Raw genomic sequence first — 24,083 nt, 5'->3', positions numbered from 1 at the left:
CAAAAGCAGGCTTCTCCAACTTTTGTGATATATTTGTTATAAGACAGGCAACATCAGCTGCCACTGCTTCCTGCCATAAGCTGGAGCTACCCCAAAGTCTGTCCTAAGATATTTTTTTGATTTTGAATGAGGTGCTCTTGGTACTAGAGAAGCCCCCATTATATTTGTGGCCCAAGCCCCACAAAGGGTTTGAACAGGCCTAGGTGCAATCTGGCATTTTGCTATTTGTGTCACAAATGCTTAGCACAAATGCTATAGCCTATGCAAGTACGTTTATTTGTTATACAACAGGGCAATATTTAACCTTTCCCCTCAGCAGCCTTTCAGTCTCTCCTGGGTGAGCTTCCCCAGTAGCTGTGGAAGTGGAAAGGAGTCAGAATCATGCTCACCTGGAACATGTGTTGCACACTCTTCCTCATCTCTTGGTCACTCTCTGAGAAATTTATGTATTTCGTGGATTCATCAATGCTGAAAAAGACAACAAAAAGCCCGAAGCATATTAAGCAGAGATTTGCAGGGTTATGATGGTTTATCCACGTGCAACATCTTACAAGTTCAGATTTTCAAGATAATCAGGCCAAGATTTACTAAGGCCTTACATTGTCCGTGCATCATGCAAGTCCTTAAGTGATATCTCCTAAGCCACACAAATGGGGATTTGAACGGCCTTGCATGACTTTGTAAAGAAATGTAACACAAAGCAGTGCCTTGCTCTTTGTTCCATATTGTAGTGGTACACAGTCCCATCCATGAAATTTGATGCACTCCCAAATTTACTAAAATCAGTAAACCTGGAATTGCGCTAATATTGTATGCCTCCCAAGGAGGGCTTAACGAGAAGCATTTTTATTTCTCCTTGTTACATCCTCTTTCTATGTGTGATGCATTCCACATCACACATGGAAAGGGGAATGTGCATCTTTGGAGTTTATTTTTTGCAGAAAGGTGCCTGCAATGGTGCCAGGCAGCACATAGTGCACCAGCGCATGGAGGGGCCGAAGTGTGCCATAGCTCAGTAGATATGGCACCTCTCTGCTCTCTCTGCTTAACACAGGCAGCAAGTTCCCTTGCTGGGTTGCGATGCATGAAACTTTAGTAAATCTTGGCCTCAGTGTATGAACTAAAGACTGTGCACACCTAATCAAACATAAACATGTATAATTCTTATTTATTATTCATTTATTGTGGAGAGCACACAGGGGCTTATTTACAAGCCTCTTGCATCACCCGTACGTCACTTTTCCCATGTTAAAAATGACGCAAAAGTGGTGCAAGGGTCTTGTAAATAAGCCCCCCGGTTCTTAGTGCCCCAGTTACAAAAAATGGACTGTGCCGTGAAAGAATTTTCTTTGAGTATGTGACTTAGACCTGAGGCACAATTATGTGCTGAATTTCCTGGAGTACGTTACAAGTGTGTATCTAATAAAATGTGTCCGAAATAGTCCGCCTCCTCATTTTTAGTGAATAAATAAGTGTATTAATAAATTAACAAGTAAATAGATCTAAATAACGCTAGCAACTATGCTAGTCAGCTAATGCAATCCTTGGACTTAATAAATAAAAGGGCCAATGCACATGATGTGTAACTTGTTGCTAAATAATTCTTGATGCAACTTAAAGATAGATAGGAGAAGTCAGGTATGAGCATAATTCCTTCATGTTGGAGTAACTAATGGCACCTCACTGCCATGTTGCAAGGTGCTTTGCCGCGGAGAGACTCGTTAGTTGGAAACTCTTTACTTTGTGCACAACTGTGCCATGCACAGGGACTTACCTGCCTGCAATCACGTACACTGCGTAGCGCACCGGCAGCGCAGCCTGGAATGATGATTCATTGGTGATTGTGCCTCCGTTATCACTGTGGAGAAAAGCAGTGTGAGTAAATGTTCCCATCTCCTCTTAAGACTGGCATCCTCAATCCAATAATCCTCACTCCAATAAAGAGAAGAACAACAAGACTACTGTTTAGCTTAACTTTTGGACAAAGAAGTTATAAATACCATAAAGTGATGGTGTTGCATGTGAACGATGGCAGTAAATACCTATTACAAGGTTATCTAAAAGTGAGAAGGACCTTCCAATATCATTTACATTCATATCTGACATGAATATTTATACTAGCAGCAATAAAGCAATCCCTCATGACATGTTAAATGACATCATTAAAAACATCACTGACTATATTTAAATAACATTGTTGAATTAACTAATGAGATCAACCAATGATTCTGACAGTGTGCTCTACGCTTTGTGAATAAGGAGTAATACCAAAGCAAAACCAAAGGGGATGATGGACGGAGTGTTGAACATTGCAAGCACTCACCCACAGTCAACTGATGTGGGTTTAATCCATCATCATTCTTTAGCTCACTCCGCCACCCCAGTTCAGACATGGCCATATGCAAATCAGTCTGACCCTGTGCCTCATGGGAACAGTCCAGCCCGAACTGCCAAGCCATGTCTTTCCTGGAGCGGAAACAAGCATCCTGGGACCGGTTTCTGGCTAATCAGCCGTCATCAGCCAGGCTAGCTTGAATCCAGTGGCAAAGTGAGCAAGGGACCCACGTCTGGGCATACCCTGCCAACTTAGGGTGAACAAAGCAAAACCAAAGGGGATGATGGACGGAGTGTTGAGCATAACTATAGCAACTATTCTTTGAAGCTGTCTGTGTCCTATTCAAATATATGTAAACTATATATGCTGAACTTTCAGCTACCTCCTTGATTTAAGCCTAATTTAACATCAACTTACCCTTGGATCTGTCTCTTTACAGAAGGATGCCCAATAAATATCAGAGCAACAGCTGCTCATGGCAGCAGACAATATTCAATCTGGGGACACATGATCTCTTGCTCTCTATGTTAACTCACTCAAACAAAAATTTACCACCCATTCAGTCCTTCTCCTTTTGAAGGAAGCCAAGCAGCAACTATGTCTGTCAGTCTCTTGATTCCCAACCATCAAAGAACAACTTGACACCCATTAGTCTCTTCTCATTAGTCATGCAGCATCAGTGTGGCAGCTGATGTCTTTTTCCATGTGAATAACATCTGCCTCTCTACCAGCTGGGCCACCCCTAAAACTGAAGCCATCACCCCACTCAATCTCGGTCACCTTTTCTTAACACACTAAAATATTGTCAGTATAGTAAATGGGCAACAAGCACACTATTGATTGACACAAGTACTCTACTGGTGATGTGCACTTTCACCTGTAGAAGAAACTATTTGTAGCAAAGCTGGGGAGACACCATGGCTAGTAACCTGGGTAAAGATGTATACTATGTGCATACTAGAATGGAAGGTAGCTGGGAGAACATCACCTGCATGGATTAGCACTGTGTGACCTACTTTCCAAGAGTGAGCATTTATTACATGGTTCTCTTAGTTTCTAAAACAGATAGCAAAGTAAACGTGTGCCACTGATTGTATACCTATCAACCTTCCCATTATAGAACACTTATTTGATATTGACTGATTTGACCAGCATATTTTCCACTGTTGTACAATATTTAAAAGGTTCTTAAATTATGCTGCATTTCCTCAACACTGTATCTAAAGATGATTCTGACAATGTATGTGGAAGTATTTAAATAGGATTTGAATACAACATTTTTGTTTATAAATTACTTTTTAGAGTATCTACTAGAGATTTGCCAGCCTCTTTGTTTGGTGTAACTAACCAAAGGTCAAATACATCAGTAGAACTGAGTCAAAACACTGTTCAATGTCTCTTTCTGCAACTTCATGAGGTCAATGGTAACCTGATGTCACTTCCTGTAATGTCACCAGTTCAAAGGGCATGTGATGTCACCTTGGCTACCCTTGGCATTTTGATGAATTGACTTCCATGGGTTGGCCAGTTTAAGATAACTTCTCATCCAAACATGGGCTTCATTTAGGGGTCACCAGAGGTAGCAGCTGTCACCCCTGGCACTGCTCTTGTGTCCCCAGGCACAGCCTTTGCAAACTTAGTCTCATGGGCTGCAGTGTTAGGAAGCGAGCGAAAACAGAAATCCTACGCCCTGTTTAGATTTTACAGTGCCTAAGTTAAATATTTGATCTCCGGAAACAGGTACATGCCTTTGGTAGGAACAGTGACCTGCTGAAATTGTGGTGCCTCAACTGAGTCTGTTGCATATGTTACAGTCATAGCTTTCCCCATCAGCTTCTGTTATGAATCCCCCATACACCAGTGCATCTAAAAACCACAATATTTTAGTAAAGTGACCTGGGATTTTAAAGTCAGGAAAACCCGCGTTCAGGGGTGGAATTTCTTTATTGCAACATGTGCAGTGACATATAACCCAGCCCTGCATCCGAAGTAAGGCTCTCATTTACATTACTACCTAAGAGATGCAGATGACCTACACAGAGGCACATATTCCCCTGAGACCTCTCTGCAATGTGAGGGACAGATGATCACTTAGGAACTGGCATAGGGGACTTGAATGGAAGCAGGAAGGCACAATCAGTATGATGAGAAACAGAGGACAGCGCAACCTGCTTGTCTGGAAGAGCAAGGGGGGATTGAGAAGTAGAGAAAAGACCCAAATGGAGAAAATTGGAAGAAGGGTTGTGATGAAAATGAAGGGTGTTGACCACAGACCAGGAAAACAAGTTAGGAGGCCTAAGGGGAAAAAAGGTGAAAAAGCACTTAAAGGAATTAAAGGGAAGGAGGGGAGAAGAGCAGAGGGGAGGAAAAAGAGACACAGTAGTTGTGCGGAAGGAAATGAAGTTAGAAGAGGTGAAAAGAAAACACATGGAGAACAGATGAATTGAAGAAAAGTAATTATAACATTTGACGAGACACAGAGGATTGGCAAGACGACTTATAAGTGGAAGAAGGTATGAATGAACTTTTAGGAATGAGAAGGGATGATTAAAAAGGCTGCAAGGCTGCAAAAGAAATGATGAGGGGAAGATCATGGTCCACTGGGGAGTGGTGGGGAGAGGTTGGTAGGTGGGGTAAAGAAAATATATTGGAGATCGTAATAATAATTTGATTTTCATAACCTGATGAGAATGCAGAATCTGTATGTAACCCACTTTCTCCCTGTAGGGCTTTGATGCTGCTGCCAGTAGCTTGCAGATATTTGCAGCATACAGAAACTTAATATCAAACCTATAAAAATACAAGATATCAATGAATGCTTGCTTACCTGGTAATATTAGCTGTGACCAAAAGTTTGTCTCCCAGTGTGGCTTTGGAGGAAACATCAAAAGTTGCTACAAAAACCGCCTGAGAGGAATGATAATGCCAGTAAGTCCGTTTATACACATAATTAAGGTTGACTATAAAGTGCAGTTAAATCTTGTCTGTTAGGGCGAAATGTAGGTGGAAAACAGTAACAGGAATAAAGAACAACACAAAATATGTAACTTTTTTAAAAGCTATCTTTAGATATCAGGTGAATTATAATCGAGAAAAAATCACCACAAGTACAAAACTTCCCAGTTCATGCACCTGCAAGTTATTATGCTATTTTGATCACCTCTCACAAAAGGATAATATAGTGTTTGGCGACTCCCCTACCTTAGAAGTCATTTAATGTACTCTACTTGGCCTGTGAAGTCATTTTGCCAAATTCTATTTCTAATCTTACTTTCTCCAACAAGATGTGCATATTTTGCCAATTTTACTCACAATCTTTCACGTTTGAGGGTTCTTTTGCTGCATTTCTATATTGAAGAGCAGGGCAGAAAAGCACTGGATAGGAGGCACTCATGTTGGTTTTGTAAATGAAAAAAATAGTTTGTTTATATGCGGAAGACACAGTCCTGTTGGGGAGGACCGCAAATGAGCTTCAGGGATTACCTGATGACTTCATGTTTCATGAAGGATCTAGATCTTAATATGAATGTAACAAAATCATTCCCCATGATATGTGGTCCCAAAAATACTTTTACCTAATAGGGGATCCCATCTAATTCACCTTTTGTTTGTGGGCATTTACATAGTGTAAGCCAACATCAATTTTCTAGATCTACTGAGGCCATACATAGGTTAGCGGTAAAGTTGGGTCACAAACCAATAAAAAAAATGATAACAATTCATAAGAGGAAATGTATATCTGTCACTCTGTATGGAGCCGGTTTGTGGGGCTACTCAGATACTGGAACCCTGCAGAAGGTTGAGAGTCATTTTTCTTGGTGGTCCCTCAGGGTTTTGCCACCCATGTCTGTCACACTGAGCTGGGGTTACCCTATATGGATGATTTAATTAAAATGCATCCACTATTAATGTGGATTTAATTATGGGTAAAACCAGAGGCCCATTTTATAAGGGTAGTAATACAGGAATGCATGTTCTTAGACAATATGTTATTCATTTAATGGCTTCTCTATATAAAATGGGGCTTTTTTACACACAGGTTGGGCACATTTCTATTATTTTATAAAACTCAGTGCAGCAAGTGAACTGCTTTTCATGAAAGGGAGAGAGCAGATATACTCCATATTTACAAAGTATGGAGCATTTCTGCTCTCGCTGCGTTTGCACACTCTGTGCTGCCTAGCGCCAATGCAACCATAGTGTAAGGATGCCTGTGCTATTGGCAGGATTGTTTTTGTGTGGGAAAAGATACCTTCCCACACAAAAACAATTCTTAGATGAATATTTCCCTTTATATGTGTGCTGCATAATGCAGCACACATGTAAAGAGGAAGCAATGAGGAGAAATAAATATAGTTCTCCTTGTTACGCCTCTTCAGGTAGGTGCATCATTTTGGTGCAACCCTTGTTTGCAAGTCCTTGTAAATCTGGGTTTAGCATTAAAATACATGGGTGAATGCATGAGAACTCCCATGTCCACCCATGGAACACCTACCTGATACAAAGTAGGGCAAGGCATCGATCAAGTTCACATTATTTTCATCGTTATTCAAATTAATATAAGCTTTATATACAGTTCCTTTCCAAATTAAAAGAATATTATCTATGTATCATCCCAACACTCTAATTTATGCAGGTAAGAGTGGTGGTGCTGGTGGGGGGAGTTGAGAGATGAGAGTTGAGAGACAAGGGAAAATAAAAAAGAAAAACACTTACCTTGCACTCGCCACATTGCCGGCTGGTCGATGTGGTGAGCAGAAGGTAGGTAGCTTTCTTTTTTTAAATTTTATTTTCCTTCATGGTCGTCTGTTGACTCCCCCCACCCCGCCCCACTGCTCTTACCTGCACGGGCCACTGCTGAATTTATCACTGTTATTCCAAGGACTGGTACAGGCACATTCCCTCTCATACAGTCCCATAATCAAGTTCCCATAAGAGAGAGCAGTGCCCCTCTTTTGGTGAAACAGGCTATAGCATTTCTTGATGATATCAGATTTGACTGAATATGTACTGGAGAATAACTTTGTGGATGTTTTTGTTGATAGTGAATATGAAAAGGAAGCTGTCATTATTATTGAGAGATTTGGTCAGAGGGGCTATGTTAGGAAGAAGAGATAAGATTCATAACAACATATAGCAATGAGATTTATATTATATTATACTAATCTCACAAAAAATTGGAAGATACTCGCTCTCTACCCAGAGATCTGCAAACTTCTTCTGATACAATGAATTCTAAAGAATCTCATGGAATTTCCTCTAGCAATGTTACATTGTTACCAGAATCACCGAAAGGTTGTTGTAAATGTGGTAAATGTATTTGTTGTAAATCTGTTATGGAGAATACATTTTCAGGAATTTTACAAAAAAAATAAGGTTTTCGATTACATCCTATATGAGTTGTAACAGTACAAACTGAATGTATATGATTGTGTTTGTATAAAAACAATATATTGGCTTCACAACTAGAAAGTTAAAGGATGATGGAAGGAGCCTTTTAGAGCCTTCAACGTTATTGACCCGAAGTATCCCATGCCAATCAATTTTAAATAACATCATTTAATTGAGATGGGTGAAATTAGTTTTGTGGGTATCGAAGGTTATACACAATAGTGATTGAATACCTAGGAGTGCTATTGGTGTTTAATCAGGTTAAACAGAATGAGATGCTTTGTATTGCTAGGAGTCAAATTTAACATCATGTTGGAGGAATGAATGAAGTCTGAGGATATTATTATGAAAGGTTCCACACTAAGTTCAGATTGATGCTCACTGCATGTCAGGGTTTAATCAGAGTAAGGACGACTTTTTCGATTGATTATGTGCTAATGTTCCCAAAAAATATGTTTTGGATAGATGATTGTCATTGTGATGTTGGGGTGTGAGGTATATTAGGATAATACTTGGTCACTTTATTATCATGACGGTGGTGCATTGATTCAGTGGAGACTTGTATTCTGATAAGCGATGGTTCGATCCTGGTGCAGGGACAAATTAGTGCTATCATTTTATTTCTCTTTTTTTGTTTTGCTTGCAAGCAATGTTCTAGGAAAAACATTGTTCCTTTGTAGACTGATAGTTAATCTACTTAGATTTATCATATTAGAATCATTTAACTGATTTAAATAATATTCAGAAAGTCCTCTACATTTGATAAGGTAATAATCTGAACAAGCTATTTCATATTATATGTGTGGATGAACTCAGATGGGCACTTTTGCATTTCCGAGGTCTGATCACATGTTGGTAACTGGACGGTCTTCTTGAATACAATATCAACAGCCAGCCAATAAGTTGGACTCTTAATAATAAGTCAGGGTCATATCAGGACCTGTTTTCCTATCGCTCATATTTAGCAGGTTAGTAGGAATCTTGCAGAGAGGTGGCAGATGAATCTGATTAGAACATATGAAAAAAGAGGGTATTATATATATAATTATCTGTTGTTTGTTCTTAGATTACCTTACCGTAGGACTATGATATATACTTTACAACTAAATTGTGTCCCCTGGTGTGAATTAAGATCATTCCCATGGCCCCAGTAATTACAACTTTCACTTCTAAATTTAGATATTAGTAAAGACTAATCGGATTACTATAATACCAGTCATTTTCTTTTTATTAAGAAAGAAGGAGACAATCTCTGGAGGGTGTAATGATATTAACACTTCCTAGGTGAGTTAATGTGTGTATAGAGTTCCTGTATATTCTTTTGGATTATAAGGCAGTTTGAGTAACACTAATGTAGTCCTTAAATCAGTGCATGCCTTATGAAACAAAGGAAAGAAACTCAAAGAAACATGTTTGAACATAAATGTTCATGTATTAGAATTCAAGGATGTAGGGGGGCGTGGCTTCGGAGCCGTTGGTGATGGCCGCTGCTTTCGGGAGCTCCGCGGCAACGTAGACAGTGGAGAGCTTCCAGGCTTCTTTTCCTCTGTACTGGGTCGCAGAAATCGGCATGTCCTCCATCGGAATACCTCAGCTATCGGTGTGGGGAATAGCGGAGAGTTTCCATGCTGTTAAGGTGATTTTATTTCGGAAAATGCGGTCAGTCAGAACAACGGCCGCCATTTTGTTTTTGTGACAATAGTTTCCTGATGCATTTGTTACCTTTTTATCAGTGCCATTCACTACGGGATTGATATTATATCATATGAACAAAGGTTTTTCTTCATTTGCGGTGTAATTTCCTGGTCTTCTTTGTGACAACTATTGGAGTACCTCCTGCAGAATCGTTTTTTCTTCAGTTTTTTGTTTTCTTTTCTTCATCGCTCTGTTGCGGATTTCCTCCAACTTTGACAAGTATTGTTATCTGAATCATCTTCCCTTGTGACCGTTTCTTCCACCACCAAAAGAGACTCTGTCTTCCTTTTCTTCATGGCAATGCCGCGTGGTGCTCGCAGTGGTGCTCGTGCTGGGGCTCACCAAGCTATCTCCCCGGCACTGGCTGATAACAACCCTTTTAATGTCTTACGAGATAATATGGATGAAGCTCCCCCGGAGTCCTCTGATCCTAAAACCTCCTCTTCGGTGGATATTCGCCCCAAACAACTCTCCAAACTACCAGCAGCTTCGCCCTCTGGCAAACGGGTAAAAATTAACCCTCCTTCTCCAACTAATCCACCTTCTTCAGTCTCTATGGAGCTTCTCCTTGATGAAATTCGTGCTCTGAAGCCTTATATGGAGGAAACTAATTTGCGCTTACAAAGCCTTGAAGACAACTGGTCTCACACCATCCAGAGAGTTGTGGCTCTTGAACAAAGAGTTGACGCGTCTGAGGATACCATACATCAGGTACCCATTTTACATACAGAAATTGATCGTCTTAAACAACAAGTCGAACAATTGGAAAACCGCAACAGACGCAACAACCTGCATATTTATGGTCTGGTTGAAGGCCTTGAAGGTTCTAATCCAATTTCATTTTTCCAGTCATTCTTACCATCTCTTCTTGGTCTTCCTGAATCTCCTCCTTTGAACATTCAGCGCGCTCATCGTTTGGGCCGGTTGTCTGCTTCTTCCTCCTCCTCCTCAGCGAGACCTAGAGGTACTATCTTATATTTTCTGGAGTATACGGACCTGCTCAAAGTACTCCAAGCTGCCAAACAAAAAGGAAAGATCTCTTGGCATGGCTCCAATCTATTTTTTACTCAAGACTATGCCAAAGTGACTGCAGATCGTCAGAAAAAGTTCCTGGAAATGAGACCTGCTCTTCGAAGTCTTAATGCGAGATATGGCCTTTTTCATCCATGCCTTTTTAAAGTGACATATAATAACAAGACTGTTTCTTATGAAGACCCGGCTGTTCTCCAACAATTTTTGACTACTTGTCGTCATGAGTCTATGGATGTTTCCAGATTGTAACTGTTTTGTTTCCCCCATGTAGAATGTTTGCTGTTTTACTATATATGGTTCTGTTGTTCCGCATTGTTAACATTTGTATTTTGTCTTTTTCCCCTTAGTTTTGGATATTTCGGCCCATGTTTGTTATCCTCTTCAATTTTCCTGGATGCCGTTGTTGCCCTGTGGTTTCCTGTTCGGCGTTCCATTTCCTTGATGTGGTTCCAACACCCTCATCCTTTCTTGTTCTCCTGTGGTATGTCCTTTGCCATTGTGTTCTTATGTTTATGGAATTGGTTGTTTTTGCTTTGTCGCTCTCTTCTCTTTATTCTATTCTCTTCTCTTGCTCCTTATTTCTTTTTTCATTACCATCGTTTCATTCTTTTTCCTTTTACTCTTACCTATTGCTCTTTTCTTTCTCTTCCTCTCTCGCTCTTTACCCAGTTACTTCAATCTATTTTTTACCCCTTTTTCTTATTTGTTGATTCCTATTTCATTCTCGTTTTCTCTCTGTACTCTTTGATTTTCTTCCCTTTCCAAGGTAATGTGTTTATGGTGGTTCCTTGGTCGTATTTTTTAAATTATGTATCTGCTTTTCTTTCTTGTACTTGATATTATCTCTTCTCCCTGCAATGCTTTGTTTTTCCTTCTCTTACTAATGTAAGGATTACTATCCAGTTTTTCTCTACTTATGTTTTTCTGTTTTCCTTTTATTTACATTTTCTTCCTTATCTGTGAATGACTTTGAATATTTTATCCTGGAATGTTAAAGGTCTTGGGTCACCTATTAAACGCCAAAGAGTTTTATCTCATGTAGCAAGTTTAAAAGGGGATATTGTTTTATTACAAGAAATTCATGTTAAAGATACTGAAATTTCGAAGTTGCGTCGTAATTGGGTTGGCCATGTTTTTGCATCACCTGGGTCTGGGAAGCGCAATGGTGTTGCCATCCTATGCCATAAGAAGTTAGATGTTCAGCTTGTCAATCAAGATAATGATGCAGATGGTAGGTGGGTAGCAGTTTCTCTGTTGATTAATAAAATTCCTCTGACTATTTTCAATATTTATGCTCCCACTGTTCCAGATAAAGTCTTTTGGCCCCATATTCTTTCCCTGCTCATGCATGTCACTGATGATTATCTAATTTTGGGTGGTGACTGTAATATGGTTATAGACCCCTTTTTGGACAGAAGATCTGATTCTAGGTTCTCCCCCTCCCACATGCATTCTCTGTTTACCTCCACTATTTCCCAAAGAGCCCTTGTTGATTCGTGGAGGCTTTGCCACCCTACTCTTAGAGAGTACACCTTTTACTCACCTCCTCACTCCTCCCAGTCCCGGTTAGATTATATTTTCATTTCCAAAGCCCTCACTCAGCTTATCACTCATTCAGACATAGGTTCTATCTTAATCTCTGACCATGCTCCAGTCTCCTTAAGTCTGGAATTACTCCCCCCCGTGAAGGGCACTAGGAGATGGAGGTTTAATAATTCTCTTTTACTGGATCCACAATTCACACCAGCTTTTATGGACTTTGCCTCTTCATTTTTTGTAGACAATGACTCGCCTCAGTTAACACCTTCCCTTATTTGGGATACATTTAAAGCCGCTTCTAGAGACTTCATTATTACATTTGTTGCCTGTAAACGTCGTAAAGACTCTCAATCGACTCAGTTGCTTAACGCACAAATTAAACAATTAGAACACTCCTTCTACCTCTCTAAGAAACAATCCGACCTAGATAATCTTATTAAGGCTAAACTCTCCTTTAATAAAATTTCTACTGATTCTGCCAATTTATTTTTACTTAAGTCTAGTGCTAAATATTACACTGCCCAAAATAAAGCCGGTAATCTTTTAGCTAGATACCTCAAAGTCAAGAAAGAACGTACTAAAATTGAATCCATTGTTACCTCCTCCAATGTTGTGGTTCATAAAGACGAAGATATTTTGGCTGAATTTACGGATTTTTACCAGCGTTTATATACTCCGGAATCCTCTCCGGTCGTATCCGAAATTACTCGTTATTTATCTTCCATTACCCCTCCTTCGTCCTCAGAGGTTGATTTCTCCCCTTTAGAGGCTGACATTACCCACAAAGATATTCTGGAAGCTATTCAAGTTCTAAAGAGGGGTAAAGCCCCTGGCCCTGATGGGTTTACTATAGAATTTTATTCCCATTTCTCCTCCTTACTTCTTCCTAGAATTCACCAACTATTCTCATCCTTTATAACATCCCAACAATCTGAAGGTACCTTTCAGGAGGCCCTTATTTGTCTTCTCCCCAAAGATGGTAAAGATCACTCCTTCTGTAAGAATTATAGGCCCATTTCCTTAATTAATTTAGATTACAAAATTTTTGCCAAGATCCTTGCACTTCGTTTAGAAAAAATTCTTCCAAAATTAATCGCCAGAGAACAATGTGGATTTATCAAAGGACGTCACCTATCTGACAATACCCGTCTTTTCTTTAATGTTTTAAGTAAATCTCATTCCCATAAGTCGTCATTGGCAGCTATTGCATTGGACGCTGAGAAAGCTTTTGATAGAGTCAACTGGCAATTTATCTTTTCCTCTCTTTCTTGGTTTGGTTTCAGCCCTAAGTTTCTTTCTTATGTCTCAATGCTTTATTCTTCTCCCAGGTCCTTTATTCTAGCTAATGGCCTTGTCTCCTCTTCCTTTCCTCTTCTTCGTGGTGTTCGACAGGGTTGTCCGCTGTCTCCGCTCCAATTTATACTAGCACTAGAACCCTTTTTAACTAAAATTCGTATGAACGCTGATATTTCTGGTTTCCCTTATGGTTCTACACAGTTAAAGATCTCTGCATATGCAGATGATATTTTGTTATTTCTCTCGAATCCCCATACATCTCTCCCGGCATTTTTATCAGAAGTTTCGAACTATGCATCAGTGTCTGGATATAAGCTTAATGTAGACAAATGCGAAATCCTTCCTCTTAATAAATTCTGTTTTCATGCCGATTTCTTAACTTCTTCCTTTAACTGGAGCCCGAACAAAATCAAATATCTTGGTCTTTGGTTTACACCTTCTATTAAGGACACAGTGGCTTTGAACTTTAAAAATTTATTAACATCTCTTACTGCCTCTACGAAACAATGGCATCCTTTGTTCTTATCTTGGTGGGGTAGATTAGACTCTATCAAGATGATGTTGGTACCTTTAGTCTTATTTCTCTTGTCGAATCTTCCGGTTCACATTCCTAAGTTTTATTACAAGAATATTTATTCCGTATTATCTAAATTTTTATGGCAAAACAAGACTGCCAGAATGTCTTTTTCTAGGCTTAAATCTCCTAAACACTTAGGTGGTGTCAATTTTCCAGATTTTTCGTCATACCATACTTCCTTTTTTCTTACTCATTCTGCTTCTTTTATTTCTGATCATACTCCTGACCCCTCCTCTTGCCCTTTGTGGGTAGAGGTTGAGACTTCCTTTTTTCAGCCCTTTACGTTTGAAGAATTTGTTTCATTGTCACAAGCTCCAAAGAAATTTTCTCTTCCTATTCTTCAACATGTTTGCAAGACTTTTCAACCTATTATTTTGCATAACCTGGATGACCGTGCGCGTTTTTTACAATCCCCTATTTGGTATAACTCTCTTATCAAGATTAAAAATAGATCTATTTTTCGGAATGATTGGCTATCTCTAGGTCTTAAATGGACTCATCAACTCTTTCACGATGGTTCTTTTATCCCCTTTTCTGTTCTTCAGGATCGTTTCTCTCTTCCCCTCTCTTCTTACCCTAAATATATTCTACTAAAATCGGCGGCTCAAGCTACTTTTGATGCTCTTACGGATTCCTCCATTCAATATAATTCTTCTCTCATTTCCTTACCATTTTTGCATTCCTCTCCATCTGCTTCTCAAATTTACATAAAATTGCGTGATTCGTCTGCTAATCGAGTGAAATCTGCTGTGGAGTGTGCTTGGGAATCGGATTTAGAAGATTGTTTTCCTCTTACTACCTGGGATAACATTTGGATCAAAATAGGGAAATCGTCTAGAGCGGCAAATACAACTCAAACGCTATTTTTTTATATACAATCGACTTTTAATCACCCCATCCAAACTACACCACATTGACCCCTCTATCCCGTCCATCTGTTGGTCCTGTTCGGCTTTAGTGGCTGATCTTAAACACATGTTGTTTACTTGCCCTGCTGTTCACCTTTTTTGGGGCAAAGTTTGGCAACAAATCAATTCCATTTTTTCTACCAATTTCCCCTTTTCTCTTTCTCATATTTTTCTTGGGAATCTCTCACAATTGTGGTCCTCCTCCAACACTGATACCTCTATTATTGATCTCCTTCTCGCTGTGGCGTTTCAACAAATTACGAATGCTTGGAAGGATACATCCCTTATTTCCTACCAAGCATGGTGGTATGGGGTTTGTTATAATCATAGGCTAGATAGAGCATATGTCCACCCTATTTCCCTTGCGATTAAAAGGGACTTATTATGGTTACCCATTACTTCTTTTCTAAATTTGTCTGCCCAATCCATTCCCTTACATGACCCATGCAGGGAGGAAGTACCTAAACCTCCTTGATGTTCTTGTTTTTATTAATAATTCTGATAGTATTAATGTATGTAATTTACCAATTTGTGCTATCACTTGTTAAATACTAATTCCTGTATTATGAATTCATATTTTTTCTTTATACTGCCACTTATTTATTATATTGTTGTAATATGTTTTTGATGATATCCCTTTTTCTTTCCTTCTTTTCTTCTTTCTCTTTTTCTCTCTACTTCTCTTATTGTTCTGAAATGTTTTACATTGTATTTTTTATCACAAATGTATATTATTATTGTACTGCAACTTCTTTCGTTCTTCAATAAAATCCTCTTTAAACTGAAAAAAAGAATTCAAGGATGTAATGGAATACTTGAGGAATTCATTTTTGCTGATTCAATTTATATAATACCTGCAATCATTACAAAGAGCTTTGGATGATAGGCAGATTAGTTTTGCCACATATGTTTTCTCATTATGTACACTGAGACGCATGTTTCCCTGCTAGTCCAGGCAGGGAAACTACTGTGTCCTGGGGTGGGCTTTCGAGGACAGTAAGTGAGCTGAACCTGGGTCAATATTTTCTTTGTTCTTTTTTATTTCTGTGTCTCCCATGGGGCCTAATTGGGCAAGTTGTACCTAATCTGCCCCTTTCCATCATTTTTATTTTGAAAATCAGGACAGAGGTCTAAATCCCAGAGTACTGTAATGGCAGCCAGCAACATTTTTCTCATGTAGCTGGCAGACAATCAGAGCACCACCTCAAGTGTGGGTCAGCAAGATTGCCCAAAGGAAAAAAGCTCCCTGGGCCTATCAGAATGCTTTACATTTAAATTGGCACTTCCACAAGACTCTCGCAAGCCCCTCACGGACCTCGCACAAATGTGGATCTCAGTTTGCAATCACTAGGACAGCTTGAACCAACATCTATTTCCATTTTCATCAAATTCTAAAAATGATCTAGATGACAAGTATGTACATCATCAAGCGTGAGCAAAGTATGCAGTAATTCCACATCACTACTGCACAATTTGCTTATAGTTGGAGTACTGAGAGTATCAATTTGCCTAGTTGGTCTAGTGAGAAACCACTTTCATAATTTTAAATATACTGTACCTTGCGATCAATTACACAAATCGCTATTTATGCTTATTTGTAAAGCACATATTTATGTTATTCATATTTTAGCTTACTTTGTGGATTCTGAATCGCAGCTATGCTATTTTTATAATGGTGGCTGTTTTCATTTGGATTGTTTTTTGTATTTTATGGTATATTGACAATGTGTAATAAAATATTTAATTCATTTAAATATAATAAAATTACAATTATTGTTTGATTAATGTATTTAAAAAGCATGTAAACCGAAAATGTTTGTATGTATCAATTATGCATTAATAATGATTTCAAGTTATGCACATAATTAATTTACACTTAACTGATTGGTAATAAATGTAAGTTATTTATATTTTTAAAGTAAGAAAAGTTAAGGAATATTAAAAAATAAACTAGCAATTATATTTAGAAAAACAATAATATATATTTTTACAAAAAAAAAAAGGTTACAGGAATTTATAGTTGGGCACAGATTTCACACGCATAAAACCATAGAAATTCAGCAGTTATAGTTTCCTGACCTAATTATAACTCATGCCCCAGCAATACACTGCTTATGACCTCACATTTTACATCACTCATGACATGGTCAGTGACATTAGTAACTTTTGGTTTTTTTCAAGGAATCTCAATGTTTTTTTAAAACTAATTCCCAACAATAATATCCCTGTAACCTTTGTTTTTTGGGGGAATTTTTAAGTAGAAACAACCTACTCGTCACAATCACTACAGAGGAGTATACGCTCCGATAGACCATCAATGCATTTGCCTGCATCAAGGGTTTCAGATTGTTTTTCAGGGTGCATTTGCCAAGAAAACACTCTTGCTTTGCCTTCACCAAGCCCAACAAATTAGGATCATTTGTTGTTTACAAAAGTGGAGCTTCAACTGGGGCACCTGCTATGTTTATATTTTTAAGTGCTTCCCATTGAGGTTTAATTTCTGTGAAATGAGCACCAGTGCCAGAACTGAAACCCACCTGCCTGTTTATCTACAGAAGTTTGCAATTTTGCACAAAAATGTCTACCCACCTGGAGTACTTTTTACTGATTTATAAGTAAGTGCAACTTTTTTGGGTCAATGTCTAGTGCATATTCTGCGCTACAGCTGCATAATGGACCACTAGGAAATGTGTCCAGTGACCTTGTATGAGTTTAATTTTGACAATACGATAGTTACTCGAGCATCTTCTTTCAGAAGTCAGTGATAACATAAATTCTTGTATAGAGAAGACAAAGTGACTAAAAAGAGGTGAATCTCCACCAAACAATGAAACTTCCTTTTAAATATATGAAGCAAGTGCTTATTTGTTTAGTGGAGACATCCTCATATTCATCTGCATCAAGAACGTGTCACAAGATTGACTGGAAACATGTTCAGGGGTAAGATGTTCCTCAATCTGGGAAAAGGCGAGAAGACTATTGCCTACTACTAAGGTGGGTGCAGAGGGGCATTTCTCCTGCTGCTTGCCTGCTGGGAGCTTTAAATTGCTCCCACCAAGAAAGAGCAAAACAGTGGTTTCCCTGCCTGAACTATTGCGGACAGGGAAACAGCTATGTTCCGGGGATGGACACCCAAGGACATATCCGGATCCCAGGCCATGGGACCCCCAGGGACATTAAAGGCCCAGGGAGGAGATCCGCGCTGGTAATGAGTATTTTAACACAGAACCAACCTTAATGTGTTATTTGACTTTATCATTGGCCTTCATGCACAGCCAGCTCCTCTGCATAAATGTTTTCAAATTATTCTAGACAGTGATTTTAATGCCAAACTTGGTCTGACCCAGGTGGAAAATGTGCGCTCAGTATTTGACTGCCTTATCATTGGAGGCAATAGGTGCCTGAGGGATAAGGGGGGGCAGCTCTCTACCAAATCATTAAACTGTTCTTTTTAATGTTACTGAATTTCATGATCCTCTCTGCAGAACTAAAGCTACCTTCGAGAGGAGGTAGTCCGCCTCAGTAATAGACTGATTTTTCCACAAGAGTATCAAGGGCTGCCATTAATGAAAGTCTACACAGTGATCAGTACCCCATAAGTCTTACCCTATGTATACCTAGGTGGGGGGAGTTCCTAAGACCATGGCTCCTGGATTGCTGGTTGGCAAGTTCCAGGGATCACGCTTTGAGGGAGCGCCATGAGTCCCTGAGTGGGTCTGTGAGTGAGTGCATGAGTTTCTCAGTGGGTCTGTCTGCTGTGAGTGCATGCATGAGTATCTGAAGGAGTCTATGAGTAAGTGTGTGAGTCTCAGTGGCTCTGTAAGTGGGTACATGAGTCTCTGAGTGGGTCTGTGAGTCGATACATGATGGTCTAAGTGGGTCTGTGAGTGGGTGCGTGAGTGTCTTATTGGGTCTGTGAGTGGGTGTGTGAGTGTCTGAGTGGGTCTGAGAGTGGGTGGGTGAGTGGCTAGGCCACATTTGAATAGGTTGTGGGTGGGCCTCACAGCCCCCTCCCTAGGTGAATGTCAGACCCCACAGACCCCATCTCCCGGCCATATTTGAATTGGGAAGGGAGGCCATGCAGAGACCCTCCCCAGGCCGATTTCAGCCCCAGGGACTCCATTCCTCAGGGGCCTGCCTTAGTGTACATATATATATTTTATATATATATATTTTTTCTTTGTGGGAAGGGGACCATGCTGCCCTTCTCTCTGGGTAAATTTTGGCCCCAGGGACCTGAATCCAGAGGGCCCGGACGACATATAATGGGGAGGGGGCACACAGTTCCCCCTTCCTGGACCGATTTCAGCCCCGGGGATTTCATCCCCTGGGGCCCCATCCCCTGGGGCCCAGCCAACATACAATAGGGGAGGGGGGCCAAACACCCCCTCTCCCAGGGCAGATTTAGGACCAGTAATCGCATGCTGCATCTATTTTTATTCCAGAATGTGTTATACTGGGCCATTTTAGACTATATGCAGGTTATGTTATCGGTTTTGTTGTTGCGCGGTTCTTGTATTGGCAGGTCCTCAAACCTCCCTAAATGGTACATTTCCGCATGTTGAGGGCTTTCTGTTTGTTTGGAGTCGAGAGGATAAAGTATGATGCAGTGTTATCTGGTATGGGGCATGTGAAGGTCTTACACAAGAGGTACAAGTTATAAGAATTGTTTGACACTCAGACACCCACTCACACAACCATTCTGCCACTCTCACATCTACTCACCGACCACCACAGCAGTCACAAACTCACTCACACACCCATACAGTCACTCACACACACACAAAACAACTCACATCCACTAACAGACCCTTACCACTACTCACAAACCCACTCTTAAAGGTTATAGTTAGGAAATACATTTTCTATTAAAAATTCTAATTCCACTCAAAAAACAAAGGGTGCAGGGACTTTATAGTTCGGAAACTGAATTTTAAAAAAACGTAGAACTTACACCATACAGCATACAACTGTGATGCGGCAAACAAGCTAAAAATTATGTAATGCTATGGGGTCAGGAAAATAATCATCGTTTTGAACTGACTCAAACATTCTAATCATCACTGCAGTGGTTTTGCATCACATGAACACAATGCACTTGGTAGCTTTGCTTATGAAACACTCATTTTAAGAGCTAAGAGTTAATGAAAATGACATGAATTAGAACTTACCCTGGAGCTCTCCCTGAAGATGGGATGGTTAATGTTGCAGGTGCTTTTCCTCACAGCAGCTTCCTCTGGGCCCACATCTGTATTGCAATTAATGGACATTACCCGCCTGTTGGACTAGACAAATAAAATCCCATGAAAAAGTGAGTTAGAGAGCAAATATTACATTAGTGAACAAAATACGATAGATAAATAATATGTTAGTAAAGTACATTGGAACGCACTGAGGGCTCACCCTCAAGATGTTTATATGGCAATCAGCAGACAGTTTTCCAGTTGGTGTTTCTAATCAAAATTGTAAACTCTTGATTTCCCTATGAATTTACAAATCACCCTGACAAACACCAAAAAACAAAACAAATATAATTTAGGCTCAAACCAAGCCCATCTTCACCATTAGTTTCCTTAACATAGAAAAAAGTGGCTGGTAATTTAGAAACATGTCGTCAATCAGATCAAACTGGTGCAGTTCCATGCCAGACTTTCAAGATTAAAAGAAATGGCAGGAGGAATGCATATTCTCAGCCACACGTAATTACCATGGGCAGCATTTATGTAGATTGTTTCTTACTCCCTGTGCCTCTACAGACAGGGGCCAACCTTATGTAAGTCAGTTTTGAGCAAGCTCATATAAGAGCAGTGCAGTCGAACTACCAGGCCATGCTCCCTCTGAATCAGGGATAGACTGGTTTCAGCTTTTTGTTGTCTCTTCAGTGACCATGGGAGTCGCGTGGGCACAACCACACAACACCCATGGAACACCTTCCTTGCGCATCTTAAGTCAACGCAGCGATTTGTGCTACAGTGCGTTTTAGAAAATTTACTTTCACACATGTTGCACAGCAACATCTAAAAAAACATTAGTAAATCATTCAGGAATGATTAAAGCACTTTATCCACATCAATAAGGATTCTCAGAGCTCTCTTGACCACCTGATTCATCTCACAAGCTCACTCTCCCTTACGCACTAAGGGGTAGATTTATGACCTTGTCACACAGGGCAGTGCAGCAAGTCACCTTGCTGCACTGTGTGACAGGGAAAGGGCAGGAATGAGCCGTATTCAAGGCAATACGGACCATTCTTGCCTTTAGCTTGTGCTGGTGCTCTTGTGGCAGCCTAGCGCCAATGCAGGCACCTTTGCACCATGGTAGACCTGGGAATGCATCAAAAACCATGCAGTTGCATGGGAACAACCACACAACACCCATGGAACACCTTCCTTGCGCATCTTAAGTCAACGCAGCGATTTGTGCTACAGTGCTTTACTCCAGATATAATGGAGCTACTCAGGGCCAAGCAAAGGGGCCTTGGTGCTCCATACATCTCACTGAAGGTTTGCGTCATGCATGTACTACATTGTGTGGTGCAAACGCAACGCAAACAGGCTCGTAAATAGGCCCCTTGGTCTCAAATCATTCCCTTCCCTGAAACACATTAGAAACCTATCTTATCATGGCCTGTTGTAAGAAAAGGAAGTCAGCAGATTATCTTATGAGCCACTGATAATGGAGAAAGCAGCCTAAACTGGGGAATGAGTGGGACGGATGCTTATCTCATAATGTAACAGAAGCCGCACTAGCATCTACATGGCAGCGTAAACCCATGTGATCTTAGAAAGGCACACGCTATTCTGAATGGAAAATTGCACCAAACAACTCGGTGCAATCCTTTTCCATGGTAATGGAAGTACGCTGCAAAATCCATCAACAAAGATACAAATTAAAATTAAATAAAAGGGCTTCGTTGGAGCTGTGCATGTACCACCCAAGTGCTGGCAGGGGGCCAGAGATTGAAAACAAAGGCAAGCTGCACGCTTACACCACCTATAATTTCCAAAGGAGAAAAAATAGGAAGACATTTTCCCCACTTCACATGCTGCCTCCACACATGTATATGTATATATATATATCGATAGATAGATAGATAGATAGATAGATAGATAGATAGATAGATAGATAGATAGATAGATAGATAGATAGATAGAGAGAGAGACAGACAGACAGACAGACAGACAAACAGACAGACAGACACACAGACACACAGACACACAGACACACAGACACACAGACACACAGACACACAGACACACAGACACACAGACACACACACACACACCGGAAAACCACACAAAGTAAAAGCACATAATTGCAAGGGTAGGAAATGAAGCACCAGTTTCAGGACATTAAACATCTTTACTACATCCCATCCCTTTTTTATTTTATGGATAATATAAAAAGAGCACCTGCAAAAGTCTTTGGTCAGTGTAAGGACACTGACCACTGGGAACAGTATTTGGTCCAGGATCCACGGCTGGCAAAGACTCAAGCACAGGATGGACATGAAGGCAAGGAGGAGGTGCTGCACAATAGGAAGCATGGGAATGCGAGTGACGTGGAAGCCAGACAAAGGTAAGTAAAGTGACGTGGGAGCCAGCCATTGGTAAGTAAAGGTAAGTGATGGGCAGGCTCTAAGCCCCTTTAAAGATAGAAAAAAAATACAAAAGGTTTCACAAGCTGTGCATGCGAAACCTAAAACGTAGTGAGGGTAATGCTTGAATTAATCTTAGCCAGGGTTTAATACTTTGAGCTGTAGTTTTCTGAACCTGCATAGCAATAGAACATTTGTGTCAATTGGAGATCTGACAAAGGAGATTCTCAGAACCAACCGAAGATTTGCATCCAAATTCCTAGGTAACTGGAAAATAATCTACGTGACATTGATGTAGTTGTGGACAGCTACCTTGGACTCACAGAGAAGATTCTGGAGTGTATGCACTTAAATGTTAAAAAGCTGTGGGCGCAAGTAAACAACGGTGATAGTCCGTATAGTACTGGGCTAGTTGGAAAGGACACTACCTCAATGTTTACCTGGGATTGGCAGTCAGGTTGATGACAAAGAGCATAATAAAATGTTTGATTAAGTGGCTGGAAAGAAAATCAATCATATAGTAGGAACAATCAGAATAAAAAGTGAAGCAACTAGAATGAAAACAGCAAACATATAAAAAAGTTAAAAATATTGAATGAAAAGTAAAAAACTGAATAACACAAATTATAAGGGCAAAGAGAGTACAGAGAAAGTATGAAGTCCATACAGGGATAAACATAAATCTCTTGGCGCATATATTTGTGTATGCTTGTGACTTCATGCTTTTTGCAGAGGGATTGGCAAAGTCACTTTGTGTAGATGTATGTGTACTCTAGCAGATACTTTCCCAAATATAAATAATTCAAGACACTCATCGGTTCCCAATGTGTATTTGCATTTTATGTTTTATTTGCACTTTTAGGATGAGGACATGTTGCATTGTTAAATGCATATCAGCTCATGTGCCCCACAGCTACTATTGGGATTCATTTTGCAGAGTGGGAGTTTACAAGTAGAGCTTCTACTAGAACTTAGCTTCTACTAGGACTTTCCAACCCTAACCTACAAGCTATAATCTTTGCCAGCACACAACATGCTTTTTTGTGATGCTGTAGCTTTTCTATACCTTAAAGGAAAGGGGCACCCATACTTCCTTTTTGCCCTGCCTGAGATAATAGTCCCTTAATTTACATATAAGAGCACTGCAGCCTCTAATATCTTCAGGATCATGAAAGTCATCTCAAATTAATCTTTAGAACCTTTTTCTTCTCACGTGAATTGCAAATTTGTTTTTTATCTTTACACATACAAGCAATAATGGAAATACCAATTTAAAATTCATGATCTTGTAGCTGGTTTTGTTGCTATCAGTGGCGGCAGGCACGGATCGGGGTGGCAGTGCGGGGGGGGATAGGGGTGGTGTGGGAATGAAAAAAAAAATAATAATAAAATTATAGTATCGCTGCCGCATCTCTCCAGTCTCTCCTCTGCATCTGGACTCTGCCAGAACAGGAACCAGGAAGCACTCAGGCTCCCCTGACTAATGCAGCAATGTGAATGGTCTGAGCACTGTGGTTCAGCACTCAGCCACCAGGAAATGTGGGCCTGGGCATGTTCTCCACCCAGGTTGTAATGCAGCCTGCATGGATAACATGCAAGGTGCACATGACTGTTTGGCCGGCCCCAGAGGGCCGGCCAAGCATTCATGCACACTCGGAGTGGGCAAACCACTCCTCCTCCGTTCTGCTCTGAGAGCAGAGCAGCACCGCCCGC

The 24,083-nt window shown here is 40.2% G+C and overlaps 1 protein-coding gene across 2 annotated transcripts in view; it reads right to left on the bottom strand.

Annotated features, from left to right (window-relative positions):
• Window positions 1-24,083, bottom strand: part of LOC146811598 (integrin alpha-M-like) — a 500,127-nt gene that overhangs the window by 99,457 nt on the left and 376,587 nt on the right. For both annotated transcript variants that reach the window (XM_085618578.1, XM_085618579.1), the window contains 4 exons: window positions 19,945-20,058; window positions 5,163-5,242; window positions 1,775-1,858; window positions 390-468 (listed from right to left, as the gene is read on the bottom strand). In XM_085618578.1, the coding sequence (XP_085474704.1) occupies window positions 390-468; window positions 1,775-1,858; window positions 5,163-5,242; window positions 19,945-20,058 (357 nt within the window). The remainder of the gene's footprint in view (window positions 1-389; window positions 469-1,774; window positions 1,859-5,162; window positions 5,243-19,944; window positions 20,059-24,083) is intronic.

This window comes from Triturus cristatus, chromosome 7, assembly GCF_964204655.1.
Source record: "Triturus cristatus chromosome 7, aTriCri1.1, whole genome shotgun sequence".
NCBI lineage: Eukaryota > Metazoa > Chordata > Amphibia > Caudata > Salamandridae > Triturus > Triturus cristatus.
Note: the sequence above shows the minus strand (reverse complement) of the source record. Positions and strands in the feature narration are given on the sequence as shown.